At 41.8% G+C, this 12,839-nt stretch overlaps 1 protein-coding gene across 1 annotated transcript in view; it reads left to right on the top strand.

Annotated features, from left to right (window-relative positions):
- The first annotated feature begins 6,683 nt into the window (after positions 1-6,683).
- Positions 6,684-12,839, top strand: part of FNBP4 (formin binding protein 4) — a 39,894-nt gene continuing 33,738 nt past the window's right edge. Inside the window, exons 1-2 of the mRNA XM_068555221.1 lie at positions 6,684-7,022; positions 8,032-8,121. Of these exons, the coding sequence (XP_068411322.1) occupies positions 6,794-7,022; positions 8,032-8,121 (319 nt within the window). The 5' untranslated portion in view covers positions 6,684-6,793. The remainder of the gene's footprint in view (positions 7,023-8,031; positions 8,122-12,839) is intronic.

Genomic DNA, 12,839 nt, shown 5'->3' with positions numbered 1-12,839 from the left:
CCATCTGTACAGTACTTGCTTGTATGCCCTTTGATCTTTCTTGAGTTTTTCATAAGCATTTAATTTTTATGTCAATACCATATTTACATTATATATTTTAAATAACAATGTGAGTTTCCCTGTGGTACTGTTATTGGTAGATATTGCGGTATGCGACTCTTTTTTCACATTATCTCTGCCATGATTAATGCGAAGTGTTTGATGCAATTAGGGGCTGCAAGAGGTCTTGCCTTTCCAGCTCCATAAACTTGTGGCTTCCAACTGTAGCAAGAAATATATTTTGACCTGTATACACATATATAACCAAGAGAAGGCTTTCACAAAATATGTATCCTCACTTGATATATTTTCATGAGTGACTAATGGATGATAACCTACAACCTGAAAAATTTCAAACCCTGTTGTAGCCATTTCTGAAAGATAAGAAGTAGCTCAAGACTGGCCCTGTTGCAGAAAGCTGTTCATTTGCATTGTTGCTCAAAGCAGTGGTTTCCATGGTGGCAGTTCATAAGACACTGACCAGCTTTTCCTGTCCTCACTGGTTTGGTTCAAGACCTAGAACTCATGCTGGAGCCAGCCCAGCTCTTCTGTCAATTTTCTTCTACCTTCCTCACTTTGAAATCCAACCAGAACAGAAAGAAGGTGCCCACATTCTTTCACTTCACTTTTCTCATCACTTTGAGTCCGCAGTTTTGTTTTCTGGACCATGTGATGTATTAATAGCATCGTCTTTCCTCGTGTTTTCCAACTCTGGCAATTTTCTGATTACAAATTGTTATTAAAAGGGGTCCCTTCTTTTTTAGGGCTTAACTACCATTAAATAAAGGTGTGACTCTTGGAGGAAAACTTCATAGTTCTTAAATAATTTAGCATAATGTAACTAGTAAGGTTACACCTTTCCAGCCTGTGACAGTAAAAGTAGGTACCATTTCTGTTAATAATAGAATTTATGGCACACAGAGTTTCATACTGACCATTCTTACCAAGTTTATTGCTATGATTTTTGTGATCTAAGAAAGCTCATTTGTTCTACAGAGCCGCCCATCAGTGAACACATTCTAGGTAACAGAATTAACCTAATTTACCTCAACCTGATAATACTTTTTTTTTCTACTAGAACACAGTATATATTATAGAAAATTCTAACATTTCTTTTAATCTTCACAGCTCTTTCCAATTTTGTACCTAAAAACAAAGATAGTCCTGCATTATTTTTTAATATAATCAGCTCATCATTAACCCTAAGCCACAAGAATATACCTTTCTGTGTCTGCACAGAACTCCAACATCAAAAGACATTTATTGTTCAAATGACCTATGCCAGTTTCTAGAGACTAAAAGTAGGGATTTCTTCCAGTAAATGAGGCTTCATGGTTTAAATGAACTTCCATGAAACACACAAGGTCAAATAATGTGGTGTAATAAAGAATATATCTGGTCTTCTTCCCCCTATTCCTGGCATAGAGATTATAGAACCCTTGTAGTTTCCTGAGTGAAAGAAGTCTTTGTTATGCTAATAAGGTGACTCTTGGCAGGGGGGCCCTTAGATAGCTTCAGGATAGGGCTAGTCCCTAGGAAGACCCACTCTGTGATGGTGAATATAGGGTTAGAACTTTGGGCCAGAAGGACAGGGCAGGGGGCTTGAGATTGAGTTCAGTCACAGTCACAGTGGCCAGTGAGTCAATCAACCATGCCTATGTAATCAAGTCCTAGTAAGAACTGGACACCAAGGCTGAATAGAGCTTCCTGGTTGGAGAACACATTAATGTGTTGGGAGGGTGACATGATGACTCCACAGAGAGACAGCATGGGAGCTCTAGGCTCCCTCCCACACCTCACCTTGTATCTTTTTTTTTTTTAATAAATATTTATTTGGCTGCACCAGGTCTTAGTTGTGGCATGTGGGATCCTCATTGCCGCGTTCAGGATCTTTTAGTTGCAGCATGTGGGATCCAGCTCCCTGACCGGGATTGAACCTGCGCCCCCTGCATTGGGAACGCAGAGTCCCAACCACTGGACCACCAGGGAAGTCCCTCACCTTGTGTCCTTTATAATAAAACTGGAATCAGAAGTATAGTGCTTTCCTGAGTTCTGTGAATGCTTCTAGAGAATTAAAAAATGTGAGGAGGTCATGGGAACCCCTGATATTACAGCCAGAAAAAAGTGCGAGTGGCATGGGGACCTCATGTGGAGCTGGCTTCTGTAGTAAGGGCAGTCCTGTGTGGGACTGAGCCCTTAAACCTGATGTTAACTCCTGGGGGTTATCCTCAGAATTGAATTGATCAAAATACACCCAGTTGGCAGTGAGACAATAAATGACTGTTGACCTAAGAAAAATATACTGCCAGTTATTTCTCCAGCAAAGATAGATTTATTCGGAATCATCAGACAATTGCAATCCAGGGTCTTGCAACCACGGCATGCCATATGCAAGGCCCCCCAGGGCAAGGGAAGGAGCCGGGGAAGTTGGGAGAGCTATAGTAAACAAAGCACATGGCTTTTCATTGGCTGAGTCCTTGACAGGAAAGAAGAGTTTTCTTCCTATTGAGCTCTGCTATCATCCCAGGGCATGAGAGCTCCCAGTCCTAGTCTCCCAAGACTATTTAACTGAGGTTTCTTTTTTTTTTTTTTTTTTTTTGATTTATTTATCTTTGGCTGCGTTGGGTTTTCGTTGCCGCACACCGGCTTTCTCTAGTTGCGGCGAGCGGGGGCTACTCTTCGTTGCGGTGCGCCGGCTTCTCATTGCGGTGGCTTCTCTTGTTGCAGAGCACGGGCTCTAGGCGCACGGGCTTCAGTAGTTGTGGCACGCAGGCTCAGTAGTTGTGGCTCGCGGGCTCTAGAGCGCAGGCTCGGTAGTTGTGGCGCACGGGCTTAGTTGCTCCGCGGCATGTGGGATCTTCCCGGTCCAGGGCTCGAACCCGTGTCCCCTGCATTGGCAGGTGGATTCTTAACCACTGTGCCACCAGGGAAGTCCGAGGTTCCTGTTTAGTAATTTTTTACATGATAAAATTTAGATGAATTAACACACACAACCATAAAACTTCATTCTACACTGCTGAAGCTGGGACTTCTGTGGGCAGTCTTCCTCTGCAGCATACCTCATGTTGAAGTTCCAAAAGCCAGAGCTTTAATATGGATTAGGAAGGTTGGCTTTTGAAATCAACATCAAATACAGAGTAAAGACATCGCCCACCAGTTGTGATTATAACTAAATATATTTGAAAATGCATGTTTATTTAAATGATTGTTCTTCCCAGGTTCCACTTGTCAAATATAAGCTCTGATCATTTGATTTTACTAAAGCAACATTATCACCACAACCAAAACATCCTCAGTAATTCCAGAGCTGTTTAGGTCCCTGGCAATCAAAGAGCAGGCCTAATTTTTCTTTAAAGGGAGTGACTGACCATGTTTACTCACTCTGTGTGGAGACATAGTCAAACTTTCCTGTAAAACGCCAGATAATAAGTAGTTTAGGTTTTGTAGTCTACACAGGTCTCTGTCACATATTCTTTTTTTTTAATTGATTAATTTATTTATTGAAGTATAGTTGATTTACAGTGTTGTGTTAATTACCGCTACACAGCAAAGTGATTCAGTTATACATATATATATATATATACATATATACATATACACATTCTTTTTTTATATTCTTTACCATCATGGTTTATCACAGGGTTGTTTTTTTTTTTTGGCTGTGTTGGATCTTCGTTGCAGTGCGCAGCCTTCTCATTGGCAGTGGCTTCTCTTGTTACGGAGTACAGGCTCTAGGTGCAAGGGCTTCAGTAGTTGCAGCACACGGGCTCAGTAGTTGCAGCACGCCGTCCCCAGAGCACACGGGCTTCAGTAGTTGCAGCATGTGGGCTCAGTAGCCGTGGCACACGGGCTTAGTTGCTCCGCGGCATGTGGGATCTTCCCGGACCAGGGCTTGAACCTGTCCCCTGCGTTGGCAGGTGGATTCTTAACCACTGCGCCACCAGGGCAGTCCTCTGTCACACATTCTTTTTTGTTTTGTTTTGTTTGTTCAACCTTTTAAAAGGTAGGCCTGGGATTTCCCCAGCGGTCCAGTGGTTAAGACGCCATGCTTCCACTACAGGGAGCGTGGGTTCAATCCCTGGTTGGGGGAAGTGGGGGAAGTAAGATCCCACATGCCATGCAGCACAGCCAAAAAAAAATTTTTTTTTAGTAAATAAATAAAAAGCAGGCGTAATTTAGCCATGATTTGTCCATTCTTGGTTCAGATCCTAATACCTTCTCTGAGGCCAAAAACAGCAAAACATATCTCTAAAGCCAGTGGTTCTCAACCCTGGCTAAGCATTAAAAATAAAGAGCTTTTTAAAATAAAATTGATATGAGCCCTGCACTCTCACCCCTGATTCAGATTCTTATATTGCTTTAATTCCCTCCAGATGGTTTTCTAAACAGCCAGGGTTGAGAACCCTGGCTACAAACATTAACAGCTACCTCCAGAAATGTAAATTTCCCCCAAGGAAAACAGCCTTTCACATTTCTATGCATTGTGGTTTAGCTCATAATCTCAACTTGTTTACAGCCAGTTTTATAATAGGATCTGGACTTTCATGTAAACAAAATGCTCATTAGTAGTAATAATAGCTACTATAGAATAATTGCTTATTTTGTTCCTGGCTGCATTGCAAAGAGCTGAAAACTATGATGTAATTTAAACTTCACAACAACTCTATGGATACTGTCACTAACATTTTACAGTTGCAGAAACAAGTTTAGGGATGTTAAGAAACTTGTCATAGGGCTTCCCTGGTGGCACAGTGGTTAAGAATCTGCCTGCAAATGCAGGGGACACAGGTTCGAGCCCTGGTCCGGGAAGATCCCACATGCCGCGGAGCAACTAAGCCCGTGCACCACAACTACTGAGCCTGTGCTCTAGAGCCCGCGAGCCACAACTACTGAGCCCGCACGCCTAGAGCCCATGCTCTGCAACAAGAGAAGCCACCGCAATGAGAAGCCGGCGCACCACAGCAAGAGTAGCCCCCGCTCACCACAACTAGAGAAAGCCCGCGCACAGCAACGAAGACCCAACACAGCCAAAAATAAATAAATAAAATAAATAAATTTGTTTTAAAAAAAGAATAAACTTGTCATAGCAATCACATCTGGAAGGTGCTGGAGTTGAGTTTTGAATCCAGATGTTTGGCTTCAAAACTCCTATGTACAACTACTGTATTTCAACGCTTCTTTTAATAAATAAATCATAAAAAAAGAAAGGAAGAGAGAAATCATTGGTGACAGCTTCAAAACAGCATATTCTCCCCTGATTCTAGCTGTTAATTTTTCAGAAGTCTTGGGAGTCTAATCTCAAAACACTCTAATCCAGATATTCCTCCCATAGGTGAGAAAAGGAAAGAACTCTTGCTACTTATTTCTAGTTTGTATATATTCATGCACTATATTCATTCAAAAATTGAGTGCTTGTGTTCCAGAAAGTGCACTTCAATACTGGGAACAAAACAGACAAGTCACTGCTTTCATGGCTTTGGCACTCAGCAACCAATTTAAGGGTTCATCTATAAATGAGGAATATGATCATATGATCTATAAATTAGGAATAATGATATCTACCCTGTAAAGTTGTTGTGAGAATCAAATGCAATTCTACATATGAGGTCCTTAGACGGTATCTGACACATAGTAAGTGGTCAATAAATGTTACGTATTATTAGCATGCTCTAGCAAGAACTGAGTGAGCGCTGGGAATATAAAAATATATTCCACTGGGGACCTCCCTGGCTGTCCAGTGGTTAAGACTCTGAGCTTCCAATGTAGGGGGTGTGGGTTCAATCCCTGGTGGGAGGCGCGGTCAAATATATACCACTGGATTTCTTAAACTCAATTTAGAAGTGGGAGACGAGTATCAACGGTATCAAGTTGCTAGGGAGGGGCTCAGCATTGAGATAAAAGGTTCAGAGATGTTATGTCTGCAATGGGTGTTGAGGAAGGAAAGTAATTTTGCCACGCGATGCCGTAGTTTTTCCAACTAGTGTGAAGGAATAAAGGTGAGAGAACTGCTCCGAGTGGCTGGCTCCAGAATGGGACAGGGGAGAGGAGAGTGCTAAAAGAAGATAAATCGATTAAAGCGGCCACGTTGGGAAGGCTCCTGTAATCCATCACAATTTAGGCTCTACCCTCGTATGCACTACGTCTAGTGATATTTTTCTACCTGATAAGCCACACGATGAGACGTCATCTTTGTGCCCCAAGAAAAAATTCACAAAACCATAAAAGACCTACTATTCTACCTAATGTTCAATGTTATACCCAAAGTAAGCCACAATAATCAGGGCGAAACTTGGGGAAGGGCCTGGAAAGCAGCACAGCTTCCTAGGTGACAAACGACAAGAAACACACAGGCAAGAACGGGTACAAAATGGAAGACAAGACGGTAGAAAAAAGACTCCGCAAAAACCGCATGGGTGGAGCCTGACGTAATTGGAAGCAAGTCTAAACTAACATCCTTCCGTACTATTGGCTTGACTCTGACCCTTTTTCCTTGTCCATTGGCTATCGGGTTCTTCAATGTGTCAAAACAGCCAATCGCCTAGCCCCGTAGGTAAAGTCCTCCCTGCGCCCCTGGGGGAGGAGCCAGAAGAGTGTACGGGGTCCAAGGCGCTTGCGCGGGCGCGCGCTCCGCCGGTTAAAAGCGGATCCTTCTAGGAGGCGGTGTCGCAGTGTATGAATATTGATTACGCAGCGCCGCGCCGAACGCCCGCCCCTCTCGGTTGCCCGACGCTTGCAGCTCGCGCTCGGGCTCGCGATGGGGAAGAAGTCCCGGGCGGTACCCGGCCGTAGGCCCATCCTGCAGCTCTCTCCGCCAGGTCCGCGGAGCAGCACGCCGGGCCGGGACCCGGAGCCGGAACCCGACACCGAGCCGGACTCGACGGCGGCGGCGGCGGCGGCGCCCAGCCAACCAGCCCCGGCGGCGCCGACGCCGACGACGACCGCGGTCACTGCCGCCGCAGCGCCGGACGACTCACCTTCAGAAGGTAAGCGTGCGCGAGGGGCCGCGGCGCCTAGGTGGGGCGTCCGAAACTCGAGCTCGGGGCTCGCGGCCTAGGCCTCTCGGGCGAGTCCTAGGAGGAAGAGAAACCCGGGCGGGCGGTGTCCGCATCCGAGGCCTGTTGCGTGTGGCCTGCGGTGAGGACGGCTATGAGCCCAAAGCTGCGGAAGGGGCGGCGGAGCCGTGTGCGCCCGGCCGGAGCCGACCCAGAGGCGCCATCTCTGGTGCAGGGATTGGCCCGGGCGCCCAGTCTGCTCAACGTCTATTCTTAGCTTTGAATAACTTACGGGGTAAATGTGAGAGTATGCGTTTCCGCGTCCTAGGCTTGGTGACCGTGGAACCTGCCGTTTTCTACACGGCATTGGCTTTTCCTTTTCGTTTTTGTTGAAATTGAGAGAGACCCTTTAGAAGTGAGCATACCATTTTTATTATGCCAGCTAAAGTGTAAGTAACCCCTAGTTGGCAGGTTTTCCAAAAATCCCTGGAGAGGTGGTGCTTGTGGGTTCCCAAGTACTTGTGTTTATCCCTAGAATGGTACTTGGGTTAAGATTAACCGGACTGTGCTATACTGCAGGGGCCAGACGCCGGAAAAGCCCCACTTCAGGTGTTAAAAAAAAAAAAAATCACGTTGGGTGGCTCTTGCGAAAAAAAATGCTCTAGTTGTGCTTTTTGTAAAAGCCTTCTGGTAGCCTGGAGAAGATTTATTCTGTGTGTGTGTGTGTGTGTGTGTTTTAACTTTGGATTATTTCAGATGTAATTTTTATATACGGTGTTTAAATTCTTAATGTTAAAGCCACTAGGCAAATGGAAGATTCTAGTTATACTTGTTTTCTTGTCCCCCAGTTATTTGGGTCAGTGATGAGTTACAGCTACCCTGTTTTTAAATTGATGAAATCTAGACTTGAGAAGTCACAGATTGTTTTGTCACCTGTATAGTTTTTTCTGTGTTCCATCGTCTGACTGTAGTTTTCTTTTGTTCGCTTTTTTAAATCCAGATGAACAGGAGGTGGTGGTGGAGGTTCCTAGAGTTCAGAATCCTCCCAAACCAGTCATGACCGCCAGGCCCACTGCCGTTAAAGCAACAGGTATAGTTTTTTTTTTTCATCTTTTCTACATTAGGATCAAATTGTGTTTGTATATAGTGTTTTGATGAATGTTTCAGTGTTGCTAATTTATATTCCTCCCATAAAATGGAAATTTTAAATCTTTGTGAGGGCTTGTTGGTATATATACTTTAACCAATGTAAAGAAAATTTTATTTATTTATTTATGGCTGTGTTGGGTCTTCGTTGCTGCACACGGGCTCTCTGGTTGCGGCGAGCGGGGGCTCCTCTTCGTTGTGGTGCACAGGCTTCTCACTGCGGTGCCTTCTCTTGTTGTGGAGCACGGGCTCTAGGCACATGGGCTTTGGTAGTTGTAGCACGTGGGCTCAGTAGTTGTAGCGCCTGGGCTCTATGGCACAGGCTCAGTAGTTGTGGCGCACGGGCTTAGTTGCTCCGCGGCATGTGGGATCTTCCCAGACCAGGACTCGAACCCACGTCCCCTTCATTGGCAGGCAGATTCTTAACCACTGCGCTACCAGGGAAGTCCCTTAACCAATGTAAAATTTGCTGCTCCCTTTTCTCTGTACCCAAAATCCTTTCTACTTCTTTTTCTACTGATGCTATTTTGTAACTAGTTTTCTATAGCTCTCCACTATCTTAGCATTCTTTAGGGACACCAACAGTGTCTTTTCATTATGTTAACTTTTCTAACACACAGCTTTGATTGGTACCTAGCAGATGTTTGTGCAGCTGAAAATTGCTCTTATTGAATATTTTTTAAGCATGAAGGAATATTTGCAGTGATGGTTTTGTAGACAAACCTGGGTTCAAATCACCACTCTAGCATTCATACTAAGACCTCAGGACATCATTTATCTGTAAAATAGATCTTACAGCCCTAAGTTATTTTGATGATTAAATTGAAAAATATATGTAAGTTTTTAACACAGCAAGTGCCAAGAATGTTAGTTTTCTCTACTATTTATGTATCTTGAAAGATTAAAATATGTTTTGATACTAAATATTCTATAATTGATAGTAATTTTATTCTTCTGAATTTGCAGGACTTTTTGTATTATGTGACACCTGAAATAATAGATGCTTGTTGCCCCCTGCCCCCTATTTGCCACTTAAAAAAAAAGTGTGGGTTAGAAAAGGTAAAACCACGTTGTGAGAGAAATTTCAGAACTAGGAAATACCATTTTGTATTTGTAAACTACATATATTATTTCATTTGGGTCTTCTAAGAGTCATGTGCGATGGATAGAATTTAAATGTTCTACGAGAAATTTCCTTGGTTGCAATGTCAGTCAGCACTTCAGACCTTTATGTGCCTTGTGAACAGAAATGTTTTCATTCTGTTCAGCTTCATCCTGCAACATAAGAATATATCAACTTTATTCATTTCTTACCTACTAGTTGGTATAACGCATAGGAAAAAGTTTAACAAAAACAAAAGGGAAGCAATTTTCCATTATTATTTGCATGACTTTGTGAAACAGTAGATACTCAAGAATTGATTTTTTTAAAAATTTATTTATTTATTTATTTATTTTTGGCTGTGTTGGGTCTTCGTTTCTATGCGAGGGCTTTCTCCAGTTGCGGCGAGCGGGGGCCCCTCTTCATCGCGGTGCGCGGGCCTCTCACTATCGCGGCCTCTCCCGTTGCGGAGCACAGCCTCCAGACGCGCAGGCTCAGCAGTTGTGGCTCACGGGCTTAGTTGCTCCGCGGCATGTGGGATCTTCCCAGACCAGGGCTCGAACCCATGTCCCCTGCGTTGGCAGGCAGATTCTTAACCACTGCGCCACCAGGGAAGCCCAAGAATTGATACATTTTTTAAAAGATGATTTTAGTTAAAGAATTTACTTTTATCACTATAAACATGCTGAATTTCTTTGCACAAAAATGAAATTTAAATGAAATATAAATTTTAAGTTATTAAAAGTATGCTTTTATAATATAGTAGAGAAGCTTATTTAGTATTTTTATGCTGACAAATATGGTAAATGCATGTGAAATTATCTAAGGGAAAATTTAGAATAAGTTCTGTTAAATTAGGCCAACAGACTACCATGATAGTCAACAGTATTTAAGCATCTTCTAGAAAAGGGTGTTTAATGTGGTTCCATAGATGAGTGTCAGACGTCTGTGAATCCCCTGAAATTGCACACTCATGTGTGTCTTCCTGAGAGAAGGTCCACAGCTTTTATCATTTTGATTGTTAATAGCTTTCTATGACCAAAAGTTAAAAATCACTGTTCAGTGTTATGAGGAAATAATAGAGTTTCTAAGGGGCATAAGGCACAGTTACTGTTTGAAGCTTATCAGGAAAGTAAAGTATATATCTAAGAAATAAATAATTTACTGCCCGGTATCATTAGTTAATTTGCAAATTGTGTGACACTATCCATTAGAGGTAAGCATATTGAGGTTTGAGGAGTCAGTACTCCTCAAAAAAGACTGCTAAGGACTGTGGCTCTGAAGAATGGCCTTGTTTCCTCTGGCTTCAAGTAGCAACAGCTTCTCAGTAGTAGTCTAGAAGCCTGGTCCTGTGAGGCTTTTGGCTTTCTAAGATTATGCAATTTTGTATAGTATTGTGAGTTTTTTTTTTTTAGTGTTATTCTAAATGCATGCCTGTCTTTATTAATGTATAGACTAAATTTTCAGAGATGTAATTAGAACTTACTCATTTCGCGACTTGATTTTATCTTTTATTCCTTTAAAGTTACCTTTTGTCCCCTTAACATTATTTTATGTAATCCCATAATGGTCTGATTAATCATAAAGTGATAGTGCATCTGGGACTATGCTGTAATTTGCTTTTCCAGTCCCCTGTTTGAGAGCATTTGAGTTGTTTACAGTTTTTGGTTATTTAAATGAGGCTCCTAAAAGCTTTGTGCAAAAAAATTTTTGTAATTATTTTTTAGGGTTATATTTTCAGAGGTGAGATTATCTAGCTATAAGAAACTTGGAGAGTTTTGTAGTTCTTGGTATATGTTACCAGATTGTTTTTAAATATTGTATCACTTTATGGTGTCTCTAACAATGTTAAGTATGTGTCTTTCCCCCAAATGCTGCGTTTAATCGTTTTCATTTACTTTGCTATTTAATTGTCATTATGTTATCAGGAGTTTGGAAGAGGTTTTAAGTGTGTAATATGAAAAGCTCTGAGTTGAAGAGAAAAAGGCTAGGTGGAGCCTTGGCTAAACTTTTTTTTTTTTTAGTAAATTTATTTATTTATTTATTTTTGGCTGCATTGGGTCTTCGTTGCTGCGCACGGTCTTTCTCTAGTTGCGGCGAGCGGGGGCTACTCTTCGTTGTGGTGCGCGAGCTTCTCACTGTGGTGGCTTCTCTTGTTGTGCACCATGGGCTCTAGGCGCACAGGCTCGGTAGTTGTGGCGCACGGGCTTAGTTGCTCCGCGGCATGTGGGATCTTCCCGGACCAGGGTTTGAACCTGTGTCCCCTGCATTGGCAGGCGGTTTCTTAACCACTGCGCCACCAGGGAAGCCCTTGGCTAATAAACCTGTTGCCCGAGAGACCCACTCTGAGCCTGGGGAATTACCCCTGCTTGGGAATTTTGTAGTCAAAATTCCACACGGCTCACCTGGTTGGAACCTTTTACCAAAAGATATAGAGTTAAAGAACTAAGGCCAGTGATTATTATTGTCGCTGAACTAAGAAGGATGTTTATATAAAAATATAAATTTACCATCCTCCGCCTTCCCCGAAAAACCCATCAGTGCTGAATACTAAAATGCAGATTTTTTCTGTACAGAAATGTCTTATGTAGTTCTGCCTTTATCTCTTGTTCAGAAAATGTGGAAAATTGACTGGTATGACCCCACCCCCAAAATGAGATATATTTGGTAACTGGAAAATGGAGATACTGTGAAATATCCATTTAAGAATCTTCCTAATCAGTTTAAAATAATATTTTGGATATTGATAGTGTAACAACTTAGCTATATACTAAAAAAATAATGAAGGTGGGATTTATGTGACTAAAACAATGAATTGTGAACTTTTGTATGATAAATGAAGCAATTTATGTTCATGTTTAGGTGAATCCATGAATTCATTTACAGAATTATGACAGAGAAAACTAGGTTTTACCTCCTGATAAATCTGTTCAGTTACCAAGGCACTGAAAAATTTAGTCTTATTAATAGCTGCAAAGTCTAGCTAGACTTAAATATTTCATAGAGCTATTACAATAAAATGATATATAAAGAGGGTATATATGCTCACGTAATTGTAACATTAGAGTAGCCACAGGTGATACAAAAGGAAATGGCATAAACATTAATCAACTAGTAAAAATGTGTATAATTTCAATTTTTTTTAAGAAGGAAATTGCATTGCAGCATTACAGAGGCCATACCTAATACCATTTGAGTGGGAATTTTGGTTTTAGCTGGGTTTTTGTTGTTTTTTTGTTTTGGTTCTAGCATGTTAGGTTCTGTTTTAATTTGTCACTTCTTGTTTGAGGAAAAAAATTATTGAAAAAGAGCTTTGTTTTTCACTTTGAAAATCTCCTTGTTTCATTTACTAAACCCTAATTGGTTTACTTGTTTGAGATGGACACGTAAAACAACAAATTCAAAAATCAGGATATACTATGTGTTATTTTGACAGAGGGAGTATGAGGTTGAATAATTGAGCATATATTTTGAAAAGGATGTCAAGTTGCTATGCAGATTGATTTTATTAGCTCTAAGTGCATAGTCAATTTGTACCTCTTTTTGGTAGTTCATTGAAG

This window comes from Eschrichtius robustus, chromosome 11 (assembly GCF_028021215.1).
Source record: "Eschrichtius robustus isolate mEscRob2 chromosome 11, mEscRob2.pri, whole genome shotgun sequence".
In the NCBI taxonomy this organism is placed as follows: Eukaryota; Metazoa; Chordata; class Mammalia; order Artiodactyla; family Eschrichtiidae; genus Eschrichtius; species Eschrichtius robustus.
This window is presented reverse-complemented; position numbering and strand designations above follow the sequence as displayed.